The sequence below is a fragment of the Pan paniscus genome, chromosome 15 (assembly GCF_029289425.2).
Source record: "Pan paniscus chromosome 15, NHGRI_mPanPan1-v2.0_pri, whole genome shotgun sequence".
In the NCBI taxonomy this organism is placed as follows: Eukaryota; Metazoa; Chordata; class Mammalia; order Primates; family Hominidae; genus Pan; species Pan paniscus.
Genome location: NC_073264.2, coordinates 101,267,176 through 101,288,130, shown reverse-complemented (window position 1 = coordinate 101,288,130; position 20,955 = coordinate 101,267,176). Strand labels below are relative to the sequence as shown.

The following is a 20,955-nucleotide window of genomic DNA, read 5'->3' as shown; positions in this document are numbered from 1 at the left end:
TGGCAAGTCAGTTGGCTAAACTCCACAGCATGTGCAAGGTATGGGAATGGTGGACGTGTGAGAAGCCCAGGCCTCGCCCTCCAAGGGCCTAAGATCTGGCAGGAGACAACGAGTCTCCACGAGCAGTCGTGCCTGTGCTGAGGGCCTCGGGAGAAGACCGGGGCTGGGATCAAGTAGTGAGGAGCTTTGTGAGGCCTGGGGGTCGGGAGGCTGTTTTTTTTGTTGTTGTTGTTTGTTTTGTTTTTGAGACGGAGTCTCGTTCTTGTTGCCCAGGCTGGAGTGCAATGGTGCGATCTCCGCTCACTACAACCTCCGCCTCCCAGGTTCAAGCGATTCTCCTGCCTCAGCCTCCCGAGTAGCTGGGATTACAGGCATGCGCCACCATGCCCCGCTAATTTTGTATTTTTAGTAGAGATGACGTTTCACTATGTTGGCCAGGCTGGTCTCAAACTCCTGACCTCAGGTGATCCGTCTGCCTCGGCCTCCCAAAGTGCTGGGATTACAGGTGTGAAGTGTTGAGCCGGCCGGGAGGCTGTTTTTTAAGGTGTAAGGTTGATGCAGGAAAGTGCAGGCTGAATGGGAGCTGGCTGGTGGGGCAAAGGGACCCATATGTGCCCAGGACGGGGCTGAGAGGCGTGGATCAGCTGGGAGGGCTATAGCCTCAGGGTAACACCAGCATGACCCTGACTGATGGGAGGACAGGGCAGGAAGCCTGCTCTGGTCCCTGGCAGTTTTATTTCCTCTCTGATTCTGCACTGAGGTGGAACCTTCAAGGCATTTGTAGTTAAGGCTAAACTTAGCCCTGTCAGTAGGAGTCTTTTTATAGGAAAAGCTTAACATAGAGGAAAAGAGAATTAGCCGCCCTAAGTGGAAGCAGATGTTGGGAGCTCTGGCAGCCAGGCTGGCTCTGGGCTGCCTGCTAAGGACAAGAGCCAGGGGTCTAGGGCTCCTTTGCCACAGCTCACCTGAAGCTCCTGCTGGAAGAGGAGTCTTTAGAAACAGAAATAATTTGAAAATAAAAACCTCTCTGGGCTTCTGGCAGACGTGCCCCTCTGCAGTGTACTCTTGGAGTCCCAGTCCCGACGAGACCCTGGCTGGTCTGTGCTCCCCGGGGCTCCTGGGAAGGCGAGGTAGCCCTGCGGTGCAGTGGCCAGCGCCTCAGGCTGCAGCTCCAAGGGTGGAGCAGTGTCTGGTCGGGGGTGCTCAGTGAGGGCAGGCCTGCTGCTGGGGCCAGGGTGGCGCAGGGACAAGCACCGCAGAGACCCTCCGCCCCTCCTGTGAATCACCTGATGAAGCGCCCAACCCACGCATGTCCCAAAGGCCTCGCCTGAGACCAGAGAGCCTCCCTGGCGATGCGCTCATCTCAGTGGGGAGCCTGAGGGTGGGGCGGGCCGCTTGCTCACCGTTTGGCTTTCATCTTCCTTCTTCTCGGCTGGCTTGTCTGACTGGGAGGCTGCTTTTCTCCTAGGCACAGAGAAGGGGAAGATACAGATCAGCTCCTCACGTTCTCTCACTGTCCCAGAACTCTTCTGCCTCCACCCTGCCAGACTCACCCCGGTCCTCAGATAAACCTGTGTGGGAAAACGATGGTGTGAAGGAGGCGGCTTGTCTAGGCCCCGTCTGGTGAGGAGCCAGGCCCAGGCAAACGTCCAGGCCCTCCGTGTGGTCATGGCCTGGGACACAAAACTGGTCTAGGCAGAGAGGGCGAGATGCCTCTATGTCTGTTTAGCTCTACTGGCAGCAGCTGTAGCATCTGAGGCGTGGAGGGGAGGCGGGCACGCTCTGTTCCCAGGACACTGAAGGCCTGGCCACACGGGACAGAGAGGCACCTCTCTGGGCTGCAGTCTGTCCCACAGGTCGGGACACTGGACACTTTCTTGTGTCACCCTAAGGCCCTTGTGTCTTGGAACTCAGTTAACCCAGCCACGCCCTCCCCAATCTAGAATGCCACTCAGAGCCTGGAAATGCTCAGAAGAGGAGCCCTGGAATAGGTCCACGTGACGCCCTTGAGTCGGTTCGTGCACCTCCCCAGTATGAATCCCCGTTTCATGTACTCTAAAACCTCACCCATATTTTTTGGCCTCAGTGGTATGTGCTGACCTCCCAGGTCTACAGAGGCAGGCAGACCCTCAGTGTTTCCCAGAGATACGCTTCTGTGGCTTTTCAAGTTGAGATGAGCTGCCCATCAAGCGTGGAGCTGGTCTGAGGTGTGATAATGGGCCGTGGCCAGGCTGTCACCTGTCTGTGATGGGCCTACCTGGCAGCCTCCTCAGCTACAGCAGGGGCCCCCTTCTTTAGCTCTCATCTCAGGACAGGTCTGCCCACCTCGTCCCTCAGCCCAGAAACCAGGGAATCATCCCTGACACCAGCTTCTTATAACTGTCAGCCTGGTCAGTTCTCTAAATCTGGGTACCTGCCTGTCTTTTTTGTCTTCACTTTCAACACCTTCCTGCATGCCCCTATCATCTCTTCCTGGACTGTCAGAGTCTCCTAACTGGCCTAGCCACGATCACTTACACCTCACCAGCTACCCCCCAGCAGCCAGTGTCCCATCTCCTAGAAACAGAACGCTGACCAAGCCACCCGCTCACGGGGAGTGTAGGCGGGATGAGTGTCTGTGAAAGTGCTGCTGAACAGGAGCTTTCTGTCCACGTTCATTTCCCTCCTGCCCTCCACTGCTGGGAGACTCAACTGCATGCCCTCAGAGGCGGGAGACAACCTACATGAAAAGAAACCTGGCAAGGGCACTTTCATCGTCGGCTCCACCCAGTAGCCATCACTGAGGTGGATTTCAGAGAGCACCTGATTGATCCCTGCTGAGCTATGCAAAGCATGTTTGTTCTTGGGAGGGCCTTGACTCTCCCACCGGCATCTGGCATCTCACTGGCTCCTGGCAATACTGGCCTTTTCCTGTTCTCAGACAGAAAGGTGCTTCCCCTCAGCTTGGTCTAGGACTTAGGGAAAGCATTCATATTTTCTTTTCCAAAACTATTTCTATTTCTCTGTGGCCCACCCTCGCCTCTGAGTGCTCTGAGGTGGAACCTGATGCCCTGCACCAGGAGGCTCCGTCTTCCAGCCTGACTTTTGGTCCATTTCCTCCACACCCAGCTCTCCAGGCACAGGGGGCGGCAGCCTTCCCAGCCTTAACTCTGCCCACTGTCCCTCTTACAGCACAGGACGCCCTCATCGTTCTGCGAGCCCTCCCGGCTCTCTCACCCACGGAGCCATTCGCCTTTGTGTGGCCACTGTAAGCCCCACACACCTGGACTTACTCTCACAGGAAACTGCTCAGAAGCCTGCCTCCTGTCTTGGCGATGTACAAACGCCCAGGCCCAGTAGAGGCTCCGGAGACGCCCGTGCTGCGGATCCACCTTGCTGCTCCCTGACACACGTGGAGCCTCCCCTCCCTGCCATCTGTGATGCAAGCAAAGAACCCCTTGGCAGGAAACCCAGGCTGTGGCCCTGCCATGAAGCGCCACACCAGCTGCCTGCAGCTGTGGGCCTCTGTCATCTCGCATCATCCTCATGGAGCCACGGGAAGGTAATGAGAGGAACTAGGACTGCAGTGTGAAGACCCTGGGCACACAGAGTTCTCACTTGGGTCAGCCAATTGGAAGGCAGCTGGGAGGGCCAGGAGAAGGCGACAAAGTGGCAGGGGGTGGAGGTGGGGTTACCAAGGGAACAGGGCCCCTGCTGCAGCTTCCTCTATTCTGGCAGGTGAGGCCTACTCCTGTGCCCTCTGGTGCCTAAGTGAGCCACGATATTGGTAGTCCAAGGTGAGCACATTCCTGATGCCAAGTCATATTTAAAAATAAAATCCAAGCTTTGCATCCCTTTTGAGAAAGATCTGGATGATCTCCCCATCTGCTCGGGTTTCATTTGGGGAACAGCGGAGAGACACAATGGCAGGCTGCAGCCACACCTGCTGCAGCGAGCAGACACACATGGCCAGGTCTCAGGCCCAAGAGCCCGGCCGGGATGTAGATGGAACTACTCTCTCTCCGTCGCTCAGGGCAATGCCGTCTGGGCTCCTACCCTTCATAACTCCTTCTCCTGAGTCCTCCATAAAGAACCCTGGAGGATGGGGTGCCTTCACCACACATTCACCAGAGTGTCCTCTGCAAACTCGACCACTGCGGCCACATCTTATTTCTGTTAGGATCTTAAGAGCAAGGACTGTTCTTTTTCCCGCATTTATCTCTGAAATTGTCTCCAAATTTATCTCTGCTCAGGACAGGGCTGGTACATGGTAGATGCTTCAGGAAATATTTGCTGAGCTAAAATGAAGGATCTGGAGTTTAGAGGACTCCTGTGGGCTTGCTGCTTCAGACTAACCCCTTGGGAAGGGAAAACTTAAGTAACAGTTTCCCCTGCTTGGCTAAACCCAGGGAACAAAGATTCTGGGGTCAAGAGAGGATTCTCTGTGCAGCGCTGGGGGCGGGGGCAGGAGCTTCCTGCTAGGCACACCAAGTCTCGGGAGGTGTAGAGACCCACCTCTTGGCCAGCAGCTTGTTCATTTCCTCCATGAGGCCTCCTCCGCCACCCCCGCTGCTTGCCCGGTTGGCATCGGACTTTGAGGTCCCACTGGGACTGGAGCCTCCAGATGCGTCTTCTGGCTGAGGAAAAAGGAGGCCGTGTTTTAGATTCTGCTGCTGATGGCAGAACAGGAGCAGCAACGATGTGAGGGGATGCAGGGGACTGTGTGCGTGTGAATCCTATGGCAGCAGCACTGCAAGGGGCCTCAGGGGCCATCTGGTCCATTATTCTCCAACCCCACAGGGGAGAAAACCAGAATCGAGAGAGGGACAAGGACCAGCCCAGGTCACACAGGTCGCAGACACTCCCCAGGCCTGCAGACTCATGGTCAGTGTCTTTGCCAAGACCAGCCGTGACACATGGAGGGAGGGAGGGAGGGGAGAAGAGACTATCCTGTGGGAAGGAAACACAATGTAAGCTGAAGGGCTGTATTAGAGCTATTCTTACAAGCACAGTTCCAGAACATATGAGCAAGGCTTAGGGAAGAAACAGCCGGGTGGACCTAGTTGCCAGCATACAGCTTCCTACAGTGGAAAGGGCAATGGACATAGATTCAGGAGACCCAGGCTTGAGTCCAAAATCTGCAATTGGTAAACGGTGTGACTTGAGCAAATTACTCGTGCTCTTTGTGCTTCAATTTCCTCATCTCTAAAGGGGGACATAGTTCTTGCCCCACGTATGAAGGTCAATGTGAGGCTCAATGGCTAACTTCATAATTTCAAAGTGCTGTCCCATGTGATTTCTCATTTGAGAACAAGTGGCCAAGGGCCAGCTAGCTTTGGGCAGGGAAGCAGTTTGCTGTGTCTCGCAGATGCGGGAAGGAACACAAGCGCTCTGCAGATGGCACAAGGGTCCCCTCGGTCCCATTCCCACCCCGCACACAGGAGCTCTTACCCGTTGGACTCTTCTCAGCTTGGCCCCAGCTATGGCAGCGGCCAGTCCTGACATGGAGCTCTCGTCGTGGCTGGACCCCTGGGCTCCTCCGGCTGGCAGTGGGGGTGGGGGAGGTGGGGTAGCCCCCGTGGGTGGAGGTGGGACTGGGGGTGGTGGGGGCGGTGGAGGCCCACTACATGAGACGGGGGCGCTGGCTGCAGATGAAGGATGCCCTGGTGGGAGGATGGGCCCTGAAACACAACAGTGAGGCTCAGCCAGCTCCAGCACCCAGCTGGGGGCCAAGCCTGCTGCTCTCAGCTCAGGTTCCCCGGAGGAAGGACATGGGCAGGCTGCTCCTCAAAGGCATGAGGAACAGCTCCAGGCCTGCTTCATCCAGGAAGCCTCCGCGGGATGAACTTGGCTCTGGCACAATTATTCCCTATTCTGGTGTCCTCAGTACTCCGGGGCCTGGCTGGACCCACAGGTGTCCTCTATTTGCTTAACATTCCTTGAGCCCAGGCAATTTCCTCTTGCTCCAATCATGTTTTTCCAGGGGGAGAGGAAGCTGTCTGGTTACAGTTTGTGCCTCTTCTCTTCTCTGCTCCTTCTAAGCACCTAGCACCCCCTAGGCAGAAGTTGGTCACCAAGATCCAACTGTGACTGACACTTGGGTCGTTGGGGGCCGTGGCAGGTCCTGTGGGTCCCAGGGCCGACTAGGGGCATGGGTCAGGGCGCAATGCCGAGTGCTGGGCTCCAGCATCATCCATCCAGCCCCTTCCGCCAGTGCTGCCTAAGCCTGTTTTATGCCAGGCACTGTGCTAGGTGCTGGGTATGGTGCTGAGGAAAACCAGCCACAAGCTCTCTGCTCAGGGTGCTCACAGCCTATGAGGAACAGTCAACGAATCACAGAGGTAAATGCAGATGGAGGACTGTGGCAAGCTGACAAGTGTTACCAAGGGCAGGCACACGGCGCCATGTTGGCATACAAAGAGGGGCTCCAGCCTGGCCAGAAGTTCATGGAAGACGTCCTCACAGAAGTGACTGTGGAGCTGGGACACGACCGGAGAGCAGGGGTTCAGTTAGGTGAAGGGGGGAGGCAAGTGTGAGGAAGGAGGAAAAGGATGGGAAGTGCTTGCGAGGCACTAGAGGGAGAGAGGGCAGGCACAGGCTGTTCCAAGAGTGATGGGGAAGGGACGACATGATGACAGTGTCAGACCTGCATCAGAAATGCAGACTGGCCGGGGAGCAGGAGGCCAGCAGCAGCTAGGTGGGGGTGATGGGGTCAGCCAGCATCTCACGAGCAGAGTGTTCCTGTAACCAGTGGGGGCTCGGGTTTCTCATCAGTCAACAGGATAATAGTCACCTGCTCACTTCATAGGGTGTTTGAGAAAATTAAACAAGACAAAGGACATGAAAGCACTTGGTAAATTATCCAGTCCTCTGCCTATCAGTGAACATGACAATTTCTGGAAAACCCTCGTCCTTCTCCTTTAACGTGCTAAGCTCCACCGAACGTCCAAGACGGACGCGTGGCAGCGCCTCCTGTGGGAAGTCTTCCTGACCCAAGGTAGGCCTTCAGCACCTGCACGTCACTTGCCACAGTGTGCACTACGTGACACGACAAGGGTGGGTTCACTGTCTCCTTGACTGGACAGCGGGCTTCCTGAGGGCAGGAACTGCATCTGCAGTCATAGTTGTGTCCCCAGCCCTTAGCACGGTGCCTGAGACACGGGAGGTGCTCACTGAATGTCCACTCCAGAGAGGGTTGGCAGGTAGTGGCCAGACCCAGCTGAGCAGACTCCCCAAGCCTCTGCTCTGCTCTCTTGCCACCCTCACCATCTGAAGTGGTGGTTGCACTTTGAGACCTAGGCTCCCCATAGCTGCTCACAGAGCGCCCCGTGTGTCCCTGGGCCTCATCTACGTGGAGGGGCTGCCACCTGGCAGCAGCATGGGAGTCGGCCCTAGGGGAGGAGGGCTCTCACCTGTGGCCGAGGTTCTTCTTTCTAGAGATTCCTGACGCTGCTGCTGGTGCTGCTCCATCACTTGTCTGGAAAGTAATCACAGCAGGGCAGTCGGACTCCTCCACTCTGGAGACCACCACACTCTGTGCCTGTGCTGCGCCCGCCGGCCCCGGCTTCAGAGTCAGGTTTCGCCAGCGCTCCACAAGCGCCACTGTGTGCCACGGCTGCCTCCACTTAACAGAGGAGGGCGATGTGACTGGGTCCAGCTCCCGCAAGTGGGAGCACCAGCTGTCTCCTGAGTCTCAGGCACACTGAACACAGAGCTCCTTATGGAAGGCCAATGTGATTCCACTCCCCAGAGTGACCAAGCTCTTCCCTGGGCTAGATGGGCGCACCTGGCTTTTGGGAGCCTGTGGCCTCAACAGACCCAGCCTCAGGAACGCCTGTTCTTAGTGGACCTGGCCAAGCTTCCTGGGACAGTTCTCAGGTGTGTTTTGGTTGCCAGCAGAAATGGACACAAAGGCCACACTCCTCATTTTCTTTGCCACTGAGCGGCCACAGGCCCGCCTTCGTCTAGAGGGCCATTTGGTGCACCGTGGCACACTGCTACGTGCACAGCAGTGGGAACTCACATCCCAGTGCTTTATGGCAGGGTGGCCTCAGGGTGCTCTTAAAGGCAAGCTGAGTGAGGACACTGAGGCCCAGATACATCTCCAGAATCCAGGGATCGAGTTCTGGAGTGGGAGGCACTTTAAGAAATCATCCAGGCCACAGACAGCATCAAGAGCTCAGCTCGTGTGGTGCAAACTGAACATGTGCTGTGGAAACACAGGGCTAAGGATTGTTCTGAAGGCAGCTCTGGGCTTGGTGGGAGGGAGTGCCAGAAACATCTATTTCATGGGGTTCTTGTAGGGTGTATGCCTTAACTAAAACATTATGGAATGGCTGGGCGTGGTGGCTCACGCCTGTAATCACAGCACTTTGGGAGGGCGAGGCGGGCGGATGACGAGGCCAGGAGTTTGAGACCAGCCTGACCAACATGGTGAAACCCCATCTCTACTAAAAATACAAAAATGAGCTGGGTGTGGTGGCGCGCGCCTGTAATCCCAGCTACTCAAGGGGCTGAGGCAGAAGAATCTCTTGAACCCAGGAAGTGGAGGTTGCAGTTAGCCAAGATTGCGTCACTACACTCCAGCCCGGGTGACAGAGCAAGACTCCATCTCAAAAAAAAAAAAAAAAAAATTACGGAAAAGCCCCTTTTAGCATTAAGGTCTGAAAAGCTCCCAGCAGCATCTACATTAGTGTCTCTGCTCAAACTGCTGAAACCTCCCCAGCAGGAGCCACACACCTAGAACACCATGGTAAAATGAGGATGTGTGAAAAATACTCAAGTCAGGTCTGAACCTATGGTACTGTTTGGATGCTTGGAGTCTCTGCGTCACTGAATAAGTCTTGCCCCTGCCCGCCTCCAGTAAAGTTGCGTGGGACAAGCGAGAGTCTCCCCGCCGTGTGTGTGTACGCGCGCGTGTGTGTGTATTCCTGCCTTGGGGCAGGTGTGTGTGTGTCTTTGTGTGTGATCCCGTCTTGGGGCAGGTGTGTGTGTGTGTGTGTGTCTGTATGTGGTCCCATCTTGGGGTAGGAGTGTGTGTGTGTGTGTGTGGGTCCCATCTCGGGCAGGTGTGTGTGTGTGTGTGGTCCTGCCTTGGGACAGGTGTGTGTGTTTGTGTGTGTGGTCTCATCTTGGGGCAGGTGTGTGTGTGCGTGTATATGTGGTCCCGCCTTGGGGCAGGTGTGTCTGTGGTCCCGCCTTGGGGCAGGTGTGTGTGTGTGTGTGTGTGTGTGGTCCCGCCTTGAGGCAGGTGTGTGTCTGTGTCTGTGTGTGGTCCCACCTTGGAGCAGGTGTGTGTGTGTGTCTATCCACATGTGGTCTCATCTTGGGGCAGGTGTGTGTGTGTGTCTATCCACATGTGGTCTCATCTTGGGGCAGGTGTGTGTGTGTGCGCATGTGTGTGGTCTCGTCTTGGAGCAGGTGTGTGTGTCCGTCCGTACGTGGTCTCGTCTGGGGGCAGCTATGTGTGTGGTCCTGCCTTGGGACAAGTGTATGTGCTTGTGTGTGTGTCCCTGCTGTTCACACCCCGACCGCCAGGCGGTATGCCCATTCCCGGACGGCCAGTGACCCCACACAGCTTGGATTGGGCCCTGGGGTACAGAATTCAGCACTGCGGGTGATGAAGCAGTTTCGAGAGAAATGAAGTACCCATTTAGCCATCCACGCCTGTACGCTTACACCTGGCGTCTGGTGGCTCACTCCTTCACGCCCTTTTGTGGGTGGGGCCGGCCTTGGATCCCGGCAGGGAGCTGCAGCTGGAGTGAGACTTGACTGCCAGTCTAGGTTCTGCCTGACTCTCTGGTTACTCTGGGCAAGTCACTTCCATTCTCGGGTTCAGCTGGCTCATGGGGACAACAGTAAGAAAAGCCCTGAGGGTGAGTGGGTGAGACAGGTGGGGAGCAAAGCCAACACCATCTTCAAACCGGGAAACGGAGGCTTGGAGCAGGAACTTGCCCAAGGTTGCAAGGCATTCATTTCTCAGTCTTAGGAAAAGGCCAGAGGAGAGGAGGTCTTGGGAGAAGTCCGTATGCCATTTGGTGAGAGGGGTAGGTGGGGGCAGAAGCCGGCTTTCCTGACTCCTAGTCCAGGGCTGGACATAAGTGTAGCCACAGAGAGCTGCAGCTTGACTCCCTATCTGACAAAGCTGAGTGAGGAAGGCCCGGGCCAGGCCCTACCTCCCTCGACACAGAAGAGGCAGAGGACCCATCGCTGAGAGGGCAGACCTGGGTTCAAGTCCTGACTCTGCCATTTCAGAGCAATGTGACCTTAGGAGGCTGCTCCATGGGGACTCACCATGACTCTGTAATTTCGGGACAACAGCCTTGGCCCTTCCTCTTCCCCACTGTGGTAACACTTTAGAAGCTCCATGGGGTGAGGGGGTTCATTCCTATGGTCCCTAGCCCCATCCCATGGGCGTGACTGCCCCAACAGGCTGAATCCCTCATGCCTGGACTGCCTCCTGCTACGTTGGGGAAGGGCAAGTGAGGCAACAAGGGAGCAGCACTTGGGCCCTGCTGGGTCACCCTGAGAGCCGTCCCGCTGGAGGTCAGCAGCACTCTCTGTAGAATGCCAGACTCCCACAGTCATTCCTGGTCTTCGTGTCTGGGACCAGCGGCTGCGCATCGGCCCCCTCTTTCTTCCTGGTCTGGCTTGCACCTTGCACCCTCCCGCAGTGTATGCCTCTAGGAGTCCTGGCCCTGGCTGCTGGTGCATCCTCACCCGCTGAAGGCACCCCTGGCCACCCAGCCTGATTGGGAGATGACCAGCCTGGCCCCTGCGGGTGCTGGGTTACCTTCTCTGGATGTCCATCTCATCAGGAGAGGGGCCATTCTGCACCTGACGCTGGCTGGAGGGGCCTGTGGGCAGAGAAGCACAGAAACAGAGTGGTTAGAGGAAGAAAGGCCCCAGCAAACCCAACTGGAGTGCTTTCTATCTCTGCCCACCTTCTGGCTGCAGAAGAGACATCCTTAAGAATCTTTTTAAATGTTGGCCTCACTCACACCTGTGCATCACTCACTCCATCTCCTCTCTCAATCACCCTCTCTCTCTCACGGCTCTTCATTCTGAACCAATAAATGAGACCCAAACTTTCACATGGTTAAAAATTAACCCTTTCAGTTACTGACCCTGCTCGCCTTCTCTCTCAAACTATCTTCTCACTGCTTCGACCTTCTTGCTGGCCACCACCCCCTCAACCCTTTAACACTGAATCTGGCCTCTTTACATCTCACCAGGATGTTCTAATTAAAATCAGCAGGGAACTGGGAATTGCCAAACCTAACAAGTCCACTTGATTCCACTTTCTGAGCAAAGGACTGACACTGACAGCTGGCGGATGTCTTGGTCAGAGTTAAAACCTGGGTGTGTCTGAGCTGAGGCCTATGCTTCTAGACCTGGGGTGACCCCTGCTGTCTACAAAGGGTGTCTGGAGCTGCAGGTGGGAAGGAGCCAGGCCCTGCCCTTGCTCCCCTTGTTCTAGACTGGTGTGGAACTTTCTGGCCACACCCTGCCCTAGACCCTGAAGGAGGGACCCCGGCATAGGCGAAGTCTGCTGTGCAGACCTCCTGTTCAGAGGAGGCTGGAGCTGGGGCCTGTGCAGGGCTTCCCATGCTGTGCCACAGTCAAGCTTCTGCCCCCACCTAAGAAAGAGCTGACTGTTCCTTCTCTGCCAGCTCAGGTGTCACTAGGGAACTGCAGAGAGTCGCAGTGACTGGGAGAGGGACTCTGGGCAGGCTGCTCTCATACCTCCCTGACGAGATGGGGAAGTGGCTTTGTTTCTGCCCCAGGATGGGGTCACAGCAATATTCAAGTTACAACTGCACTGATGATGTGGGGACAGCCCTGTTCCCTCCTACTTCATAGAGGACCAAGGTCTTAGTGGTTCTTCCCTCCTTGTTCTCAAGAAACAGAAGGAATGAATATGTGAACATTATTACCAGAGCAATGTCCAGGCACTTTTTAAAATTTAATGTTAAATTTAACTCTAATTCTCACAGCCCTATAAGAAGGCTCCCATAAGGACTTGTAACAGCTGGGAAGCCAGGCCCAGAAAGGCTAAATGGCTTGCCCAAGGTCTTACATACAGCAAGTGGCAGATGCAAACCACCTGCAAATGCCACGTTCTTTCTTAAACTCAATCAGACAGTGGTGTCAGATTGAGACCAGCTTAAAGAAAGAAGGATGAATGTGGCAGACTCATAAGCTGCCCTTGGATGGTGTGCAAGGTGCTGTGGGCATGTGTCCCCCCGCCCCCTGACTGCCACTCATACTGGCTGAGGCGGGAGGGATTCCTGGCGTTTCAGCTCCACGTCCGGGACTTGCACCTGAGCTGCTCTGCTGTGAGCTTGGCACAGGCTTTGGGCTCTGGCTTGGACAACTGGACATCTGCCTTGTTCTAAGACCGGGTCTCAACGGCTGAGTTCACTCCTGGATCTGGATTTTGTCCTTCTGGGGGCTGAGTCCCTGTCCCAGCGACCCTGTCTAGCATTTGGTCTGAGGGTTGGCCCTGCCCTAGGACGGAGGCCTTTCCACGCTTGGGCTCCACCAGCTGCCGCAAGATCCTTCTGTGTCTGTGGTCTGGCCTTGCCCAGGTCACTGTAACTGTTTTCCACCCTTGTCAGGACCCCGATGGCAGCCAGCTGCCCACACATAGGCCTGTGTGGTTGTGTGCTTTGGATTCCCCATTTTGCCTGCTGGGCTGACGTCCTCCCAACACCCTCCCAACCTGTTTCTCCAGAGGTTGGGAAAGTCTAATAGGAGCCCTGGCCCTTCCAGAGGGCTCTGGCCCCTGCACCTAAGACCTGATTAAAAATTGGCTGGAGTTTTAGACCCGACAGAGCAGGAAAGGATAACACTTGATTGCACTGATTACATAAGGCTTGCCATTCTTCTTAAGCGAAGAAAATGTTCAATTGTTTTGAGCCACCATGGCCCTGAACATTATAAAAGTACAGTCCCTTTGTTTTAGGGGTGGGAGCTAAGGCCCAGCAAGGCGCAGGGGTCTGTCCAATGTCACCCAGGGTAACTGTGACAGACCTGAGGTTCCCATCGCCCCCTTACTCCTGGCCTCCTCCGTCCCCCGGCACAGCTTCCCCGTGGCAGTTGGGGGGAGGGACAGGGAAGGTCATTGCTGCAGACTGCTGGTGGCCCTTGGGAAGCTCCAAGCAGCAGCCCCTTGGCAGGTGCTTGTTCAGTGGGAGGAGTAGCTAAGGAAGGCTCCTGGCTGCTAGTAATCAGACTCCCTCGTGTCTAGTGGTGAGGCACTACACATGACTTCCCTGCGTGATGCAGGCAGAAGCCAAGGCGGAGGATGTGGCACCTGTCCTGTGCTGCAGATGAGCACCTTGGAGCCACCTCTCGTTGCCCGAGCTGAGCTTGGATCCCACAGGAGTCAGGGCGATGGGGATGGTGGGAGTCCCAGCTCTTCCCTCTCTGCCTCCCACGGCTCGTTAGGTAACGGAGTCTTGTTGGTGCTGTGTCGGCTGCCCCACAGAACACCCTGCTTCTCTGCTGCCACCTGGCAGCCTCGGCGTCTCTCTCTTGGACCCTCACCTCCACTCTCTCTCATTCTGACAGTGTGGCCTAAGTGATGTCTGGGAAACACAGACATGACCTGCACAGGGTTGGGTCCAGGCTCCATCGAATAAGATTCAAGGCTTTCAGCCTAGGCCCCAGGCCACCTTGTGGCTGCGCCTCCCCGACAGTCCTCCATAGCTGACCTCCTGCACCTGGACACTGGGCCCGGCCCCACCATGCTTCCCGTCTCTCTGTGTTTTGTGCGCTACTCAACCCATGTGGGTCACCTTTTCCTGCCGTCTCCACCAAGCAAGGCTTCCAGGCCCAGCTCAGTGGTCACCTCTTCCATGGAGCCCTCCCCAGGTCCTCATGCTCCTTCTCACCAACCGGTGCCCATGCGCCTCTCTTAAAAACTCACAGCTTTCTCACCCATATTCCAGTAATTTGGGAGCTGCCTTCTCTTCTGTACTAGACCCTGGGCTTCTTGCAGGCAGAGAGCACGTCTCACTCCGCACTCCACGCTCATAGCCTGGCTCGCATCAGACACTTAGCTCATATTCCACTGAACTAAGTCGGGAAGGGGAGAGGGGGCTCAAGCTCACTCACCCTGGGGGAAAAGTTCAGGTGAAGGAGTCATGCTGAACTGACTTGAGTGAAAAGAAAAACCTAGGAGGTGAGCCACGGAGATATAGGGATTAGAAGGGGTCCCCCAAGTTCATGCTTGTCCAGAGAGGATGCAGCAGTGTAACGATGCCCTGCCAGCACCAGGTACCCTCTGCTGACCAGAGGCCTTAGGGACAAACTAAAGTCACAGAGCTGCTGACCCAGCCTTTGTCGCGGGGCTGTGAGTTTCAGATGCCTTTCTGCTAGAGGACCCTGTGGCTCTGCACACAGTGGCAGAGTGCAGAGTCACCTTCTGTGGCCATGAGGTACCCTCCTTTGTACAGTGAATGTATGGCAACGATGGTCTGCGGATCACATCTTAATTGTCTTGTTCCCATGAGGTACTAACCTGGGCAGGCAGTGGGCACGAGAGGACCTGGCCTAAGTTCTGCCTCACATCTGCCTAGTCATGCACCCCTAGGCAAGCTACTGTGCCCTCATCTGTAAAATGGGAGTCCTAATACACTAACGCTAACAGTGGTACCTCACCAAGCTGCGGTGAGGAATAAACAAACTCTAGGAGTAAAAACCATATGGTAAGCCATAAAGTGCTGTAAATGTTTGTTCGCATTACTGTTGAAAGCACACTGTTGATCTTTCTGCTGAGTTGGATGGGAACCTGCCTATGTGCTGGCTTAAGTGGCCCTCTGCCCCCGCAGCCTTGCTGGTGTGGTCCCCTCGGTGGAGCGCCTTCTTCTCCACAGGCTGCGTGCACTCACTGCCCAAGCTGGTTCCACCACGGCCCCCTGAAGTATACGGGATGAGTGGTGGTGGTTCTCAGGGGTGAGGGGACTTGCCCAAAGCCACAGGGTTTGTGACGCTGGCCCCAGTGTCCCAAGCTTGCTGAGTCTGGGAGCTGATCTTGCCAAGGCAGGGGCCTGGCCCATTCACCTGGGACTCCAACTAAGAAAACTCTCACCCTCTTCTCATTCATCTCAGACAAATTTTGTCAAGTCAAAATAAAGAGGATGAGATAGGAAACAAGCATGAGAAGAAATTCAAAAATTAAAAAAGGAAAAATAAAAGAACCCATCATGCCACAGACAAATGAAGAAGAGAAAGGGAAATTTCAGGTCCAACATCAAACAAGAGCAGGGTGGCTGGACATTCATGGTGTCATGTGGGTCCAGCCCTTGGTGGCAGGGCTCACCACTGGTAGCAGGCCGGGCCATAGGTTCCCTGGCTGACCTCTTCTCTGAACACAAAGAGCTGCAGGAGGACAGAGGCTGAGACCCAGCCAAGGCTCAAGTCCAGGCTGGCCTGCTCCAGGGCCCGCTGGACTGTGATGATTCTTGGGAAGGAGCTGACTTCTTGCTGTCTTGGAGGCCCACTTTCCAGCTTCGAGTCTAAGTTCCATCAAACACCCACTCCTCCCAAACACAGTGGTGAGTCAGAGGAGCCCTTTTACTCTTAGGAGCCATGAGCTGGGGAGAAACACACAAGAGGGGAGGGAAGGCTGGGCCAGACTCAGCCATGAGCCCTCCTGAAAGGGAGGGGTGGTGAGGTGGGGTGAGGGGGCCAGCCACAGAGGACAGGAGCTGACAGACTCAGGGCAGAGTCTATATGACTGATGGGGAGTGGGGCCAGGAGGTCCGAGTCCCTTCTCACTGGGGAGAGTGAGCACTGGAAGAGGCGGGCTCCCGTCTGGCGGCATCTCTACCTGGGACACACTACAGGCGTTTGGCGGTCACTCCCCTTTGCTGCTATTCTGCAAGCAGGGACATGAAGAATTGCCATGTGCCCTTCACAGGCTGCTCCAAGGAGGAGATGAGCTTATACGTGGTCCTTGTATTGTACCTTTTCAAAAGGCTTTTATAGCATCTCTCTCTGACATAAGGATTTGACAAAGGATTCCAAAGCAAGGTACTGCCATCTTCAAGAAAGCTGTCCTAGTGTAGTGGAAAGGGGTAGGGAGAGCACAGAAGAGGAAAAATCTGGGCGCGCATTATGGGCTTCACAGAGAATGAGCCAGATGCAGGTGACACTCCTCCCCTCCCACTTCCTCATAGCCTGGCTGAGGTGCTGAGACTCGGGCGGGTCACAGAACAGAACCAGGTCAGGCGTGGCCCAGGTGTAGGAGAGCACCTGCTCATGGGACTCTGAATGTGAGTCCGAGTTCACCAGGATCCATGACATATGCTTGCACATACCAGGAAGGGCAGGAGGTAGAGCGTGGCCAACAGAACAGCCTGACTTTAACTCCATGGACACAACTGTTTTGCTCACCTCTGTATTCCCAGTACTTACCATAGTTTTTGACCTACAGTCAATGCAATACATATTTGTTAAGTACGTGGATGACTGGCCCCAGGCAAACTGAGCATCTCCAGCCACTGGGCGAGCCTAGAGCGAGTGACACAGTCTTAGAGAAAATAGCAGAAGTCTAATGGCTTATAAGCTCCCAGAGCAGGAAACAGTGGCTGAGCTGAGGACTGGGCCTCACGAGCTATCAGTGAGTGAGACACCATAGGCCGCCAGTGGCAGTGGCACTTAGAAAATACAATGAGTTGGGGTAAGGAGAGAACTCAAGTTTATTGAGTGCCTATTACACTACGTACTAGATCCTGTGCCAGAGACTCAGACGCCACCTCGTTTAGCCTCCCTCGTCCTAGGAATCCTGCTGTGAGCTCCACTTTACCCGTAAGAAAGCTGGAGAGGTGGAAAACTGAAGTAGCATCTTTGTGGCCTCTGAACAGTCAACAGTTAAGCCAGGCTTCAACCCCAAAAGAGAGGACTCTAAAGCCCTCCACAGAGTCACCAAGACTGCAGGGGGATAGGACACATGGAGGAAGAAGGGTCAAGCGGGGCACAGAGACAGGGAGAGCAAGAAGGGGAGCCCAGCCCTGGCGCGAGTGTGAGAAGCTGCCACTCGGAGCCCCCTGGCGGAGTCCCTTCTTGGGCAGGAGTGTGGCACATTGCCAGCACCCAATGGCCTTGCTGCCTCAAGGCCCATCCTCGTGGCACCGGGAGAGGTATCCCAGGAGCTGGACAGGTTCTCAGGGCTGTACAGAGAGCCTTAGGAGCCACCCGGTCTGACCTCAAGTGTGAGGCCCTAGCTGGGGTAGGTGGTTCTCACTGGCAAAGTCTTCTTCCCAAAGGGTGAAATCTGTCTTGCCAGGACTGCCCCCAGTGGTCTGTCAGGACCACAAAGACCGTCTCTCTGTGCTGGCCTGGTGGCCCTGGTGCACTCCCCTCCAGGCCTCCCTTGGTCCCCGTCCTGTCTTCCAGTCCCTTCCCGCCTTGGCTGTGCTCTTCTGGACGGTTCTGGATTGTACGAATCCCTTTCAGAGTGAACTGTGCTGGAGCTCTGCCAGTAAGTTAGGTGTGTGGGAGTCCCTCTCCTCTCTGGGCTTCCATTTTCTATAAAGTGAGAAGCGTGGAACCAAGGATCATCAGCTCCAAATTTCTACAACTCTAAAGGACAAAGGAGGAAATATACTAAAATGTTCACAGTGGCTATCTCGGGATTGTGGGCTTATATTCCTCTCTTTCAATTTCCAAATCATGCACTACCTCTAAACAAACAAATGTCTAAGAGACCCTACGGAGGAGAATCCCTGCTCTGCGATCCATCCCCCGCGAGGTGTGGCGGGCGCGGGGTAGGCAGGGAGCGGTGTGGCTCCTGTCTGAGGTAATGCATTAATTTATACAGCCAAAGGCAGGCAGACAAGGCGAGGCACTACTGACCCCTCCTCCTGAAGAAGGCCTTCCTCTTGGCCACCCCTGAACATTTATGAGGCTCTGGGAGACCAGCCCCCAGCTCCTCTGGGATGGAAGGGACGGGCTCAGTTTCCAGTTAGTCTCTATGGGAAGTCTCCCTGGGGCTCCTGAAAAGATAGAACCGGAGATGCCAGGGGTGCCAGAGACAAAGGATCCAGCACTTGCTCAGTGATGCTTGATGGAATTTCTGGCCAACAAACGACAGCCACCTGGTCTGAGCTGGGCAGAGTCCCAAGTCCTTCTAAGGCCTCCTCCCTGCTCTGCCATCTTTCTGGCTGGCTCCTTTCCCTCTTTCCAGAGGGTCCCCTCATTTTACAGTGAGACTGGGCCATCCCCGGCACACCTTTCCCTCTTGTTACAAGGCCCTGCTTTCCTCACAGGTGCCATTCCCATCACCAAGCGAGCAAGTGTCTAAGCGACAATGGAGTCTGTGAACTGGGCTAAGCTTGGTCTGGCCACTATCTTTACCGTCACCTGGCCAAGGCCATACAAGAATTGGTGGCAGAGCTGGGACCAGAGCCCACGACAAATGTCTCCCGGCCCAGGGCTCTGTCCATCCCAGTGCACTGATGCTCAGCACTGATTAATAAACAAACAGCTCTGCATTTGTCTTTGGGAAACAAAGGCAGCTAGTGTTGAACCCTATCCTCCAAGCTCAGCTCAGGAGGAGACAAATACCTGACTGTCACCCTCCCTATTCTAACACGAGCTTAGACAGCTTAGTTGCTTGCTTAAAGGAACCCGGCGTGAATTTTCTAGTCTTTTCTGCTGAGTTCTTACCACATGAATTTAGGCTCAAGCAGGCTGACATGTCTTACTCAGATTACCAGAGCCAACTGACCCACTGAAATCCTGCAACAGACCCTCCTACCTAAGCCCTGGCCCTGGGCTTAGCAGAGACAGCTCAGCTCCATGGTGACCAATAGGTAAAGCTGTGTCTAGGAGCTCAGGGTCTGAAAGACCTGTCAAGTTAGAAGGTCATCACTTACAGATGTGGGGATGGCACTTCAGAGAGTGGGGGACTGACCAGGGCCACAGTGGGAAGCACCCAGCCCTTGCAGTCATGCACTAACAAGGAGACACTGGAGAGGAAAAGCGCTTGAATTCTGACAAAGGACAGCAGGGGGCCTGGTGCTGCGCATGTACCAGCGAGAAGCACCCCTTGTGTAGAGGGGTCCCGAGGCCCAGGGAAAGGGCAGGGGCTTGCCCAAGCTCACATTCACAATGGGGAAAGGAGGGCTAGACCCAGTCTCCAGCTTCCAGGCCAGGACACCCCACCCCCACTGTTTGGGCCCACTAGGATGTGTTCCTTAGGGGAGTTGTTTTCCCTGCAGAATATTCTTTCTGTCTTCCTAATATGCTTATTTCAGGACACAAAACTAACCTTAAAATGAACCTCAAACAGAAGAAATAGCAATAAAAATCTGCCACATCTTAATGCTTAATGGTTTACCGAACATCAATGCATTGTTTTTTTTTTTTGTGACTAATCTCTCCAATCATCCATGGCTGGGCTTATTAACCCTATTTTATAGGTGGGGAAACTGAGGCTCGGAAAAGCTACCCGAGGTCATGCGCCTCCAGTGAACGGTGCTGCTGGAACAGAAGCTCAGGCCTCCCAGTACCCAGCTGCTGCTTCCACCCTGCCGCTTCCGCAAGGATGTCACTGCAAACCCCGTAATTGGTCCGTGGCAGATACTCGCCCCAAGATCCAGCACTCCCACCCCCACCCCCAGAGCAGGTGGGAGTGAAAGGAGAGGCCCATGAGGAGCAGGGAGGAGAGAGAGGGGCTCCCATCACCTACGGCTCACTCTGCAAAGCACGGTGCAGTCCCAGTGGCAGAAGCAAAAGCAGTGGAAGGCCCACTCCCTGCTGACCATCACGGGCAGGGCTCCGCGGCACAGGCCGGGGGCACCTCTCGTACTGGGCCACTTACCTCTTCTCCTCTGTCGCCTGGCTGGTGCAGTGGGTAACTGATACGCCTTCCAGCCATCAAGTGGGCTTCCCCACCTCAATCTTTAATGAGGCTGCTCAGCTAACCTATCAGAACCTTCCTGCCCACCTGACTCCAGCAAGCTCCCGGGGCCCTGGCCCTGGAGGACTGTCCAGACCCCTTGTGGGGCTCGGCTCACAGGCCTTGGTGACACCAGGTGTCTGCCAGGAGACACCCTGTAGGTGGCACTCCTCTTAACCCTGTGGGCAATGGGATGGAACAGGGTAGGTGTGGCGTCAGAAGGGAGCAAGTGTGCAGAGAATGCCTGTGAGGCATGCCTAAATTTGGCACCACCCCGAACTTTGGTATGGGAAAACCAAGTTGGCACCCTCTCACAGAAGTAAGGCTCATTTGATTCCCCCCCGCCCTCCTTCGCTTCGCTCCTTGCTGGACTCCATGAAATGCTGCCTCTCCTGCAAACTGTCTCTTAGGTGCATCCTCTCTGGCCTGTCTAGATCCAAGCCTCATGCTCTCACTTGGAGGGCTTTCCAAGGGTCTCCAACTGGCCTCTCTGCCTCCGCTTATCCCACTGAGTCTGCTTACAGAGTCAATTCTGGAAAGCACTGGTCTTCCAGGCCATTCCTTGGCCAGGAAACTACTGTGGTTCTCCACTGGTCCATGTGGGAAGCCTGGGATTGGGTTCATCCTTACTTTGGGATTGGAGGCCTCTCAGGCTCCAACTTGCCTGTCCCGGTGCCCTGACTGCTGCTCCCAGCCAATCCCACCAAACCTCTCTCCTCCCTGAATGTCCCAACTCCCTTAGCACCCTCCCTCAGGAATACACCATCATTCCCTCTTTCCTTCCCTGGAATCCAGTTCAAACAGGCAAAATACGCATGGATTTTAAGAGCACAACACTGGACTTCAAAGGAATCCCCCCTCCACCCCTCACACTTGCTGCCTTGTGGGGGCATCTGAAGCTTGGCACCTCATTCCTTCCTTGATTTCCCTCCTCCTGGCCCAAATCCTTCCCCCACACGATGAGCAGACTGATTCTAGCGGGCCTTTGACCCTGGGCCGGCTACTCACTTCCTCTCACTGGGACTTAATTTCCGCACCTGAGGGGCTAGAGAGGAAGCATGAGG

General features: G+C 55.3%; 1 protein-coding gene across 8 annotated transcripts in view; it reads right to left on the bottom strand.

The window, feature by feature from the left end:
• The window catches only part of EVL (Enah/Vasp-like), a 172,765-nt gene that overhangs the window by 10,045 nt on the left and 141,765 nt on the right, over positions 1-20,955 (bottom strand). For all 8 annotated transcript variants that reach the window (XR_010109781.1, XM_034938126.3, XM_008958303.3 and 5 more), the window contains exons 4-8: positions 10,772-10,835; positions 7,392-7,456; positions 5,431-5,660; positions 4,495-4,616; positions 1,404-1,464 (exon numbers count right to left, since the gene is read on the bottom strand). Coding sequence is in view for 7 of the 8 variants with exons in the window: in XM_034938126.3 (XP_034794017.1) it covers positions 1,404-1,464; positions 4,495-4,616; positions 5,431-5,660; positions 7,392-7,456; positions 10,772-10,835 (542 nt within the window). In the remaining variant the exon portion in view is untranslated. The remainder of the gene's footprint in view (positions 1-1,403; positions 1,465-4,494; positions 4,617-5,430; positions 5,661-7,391; positions 7,457-10,771; positions 10,836-20,955) is intronic.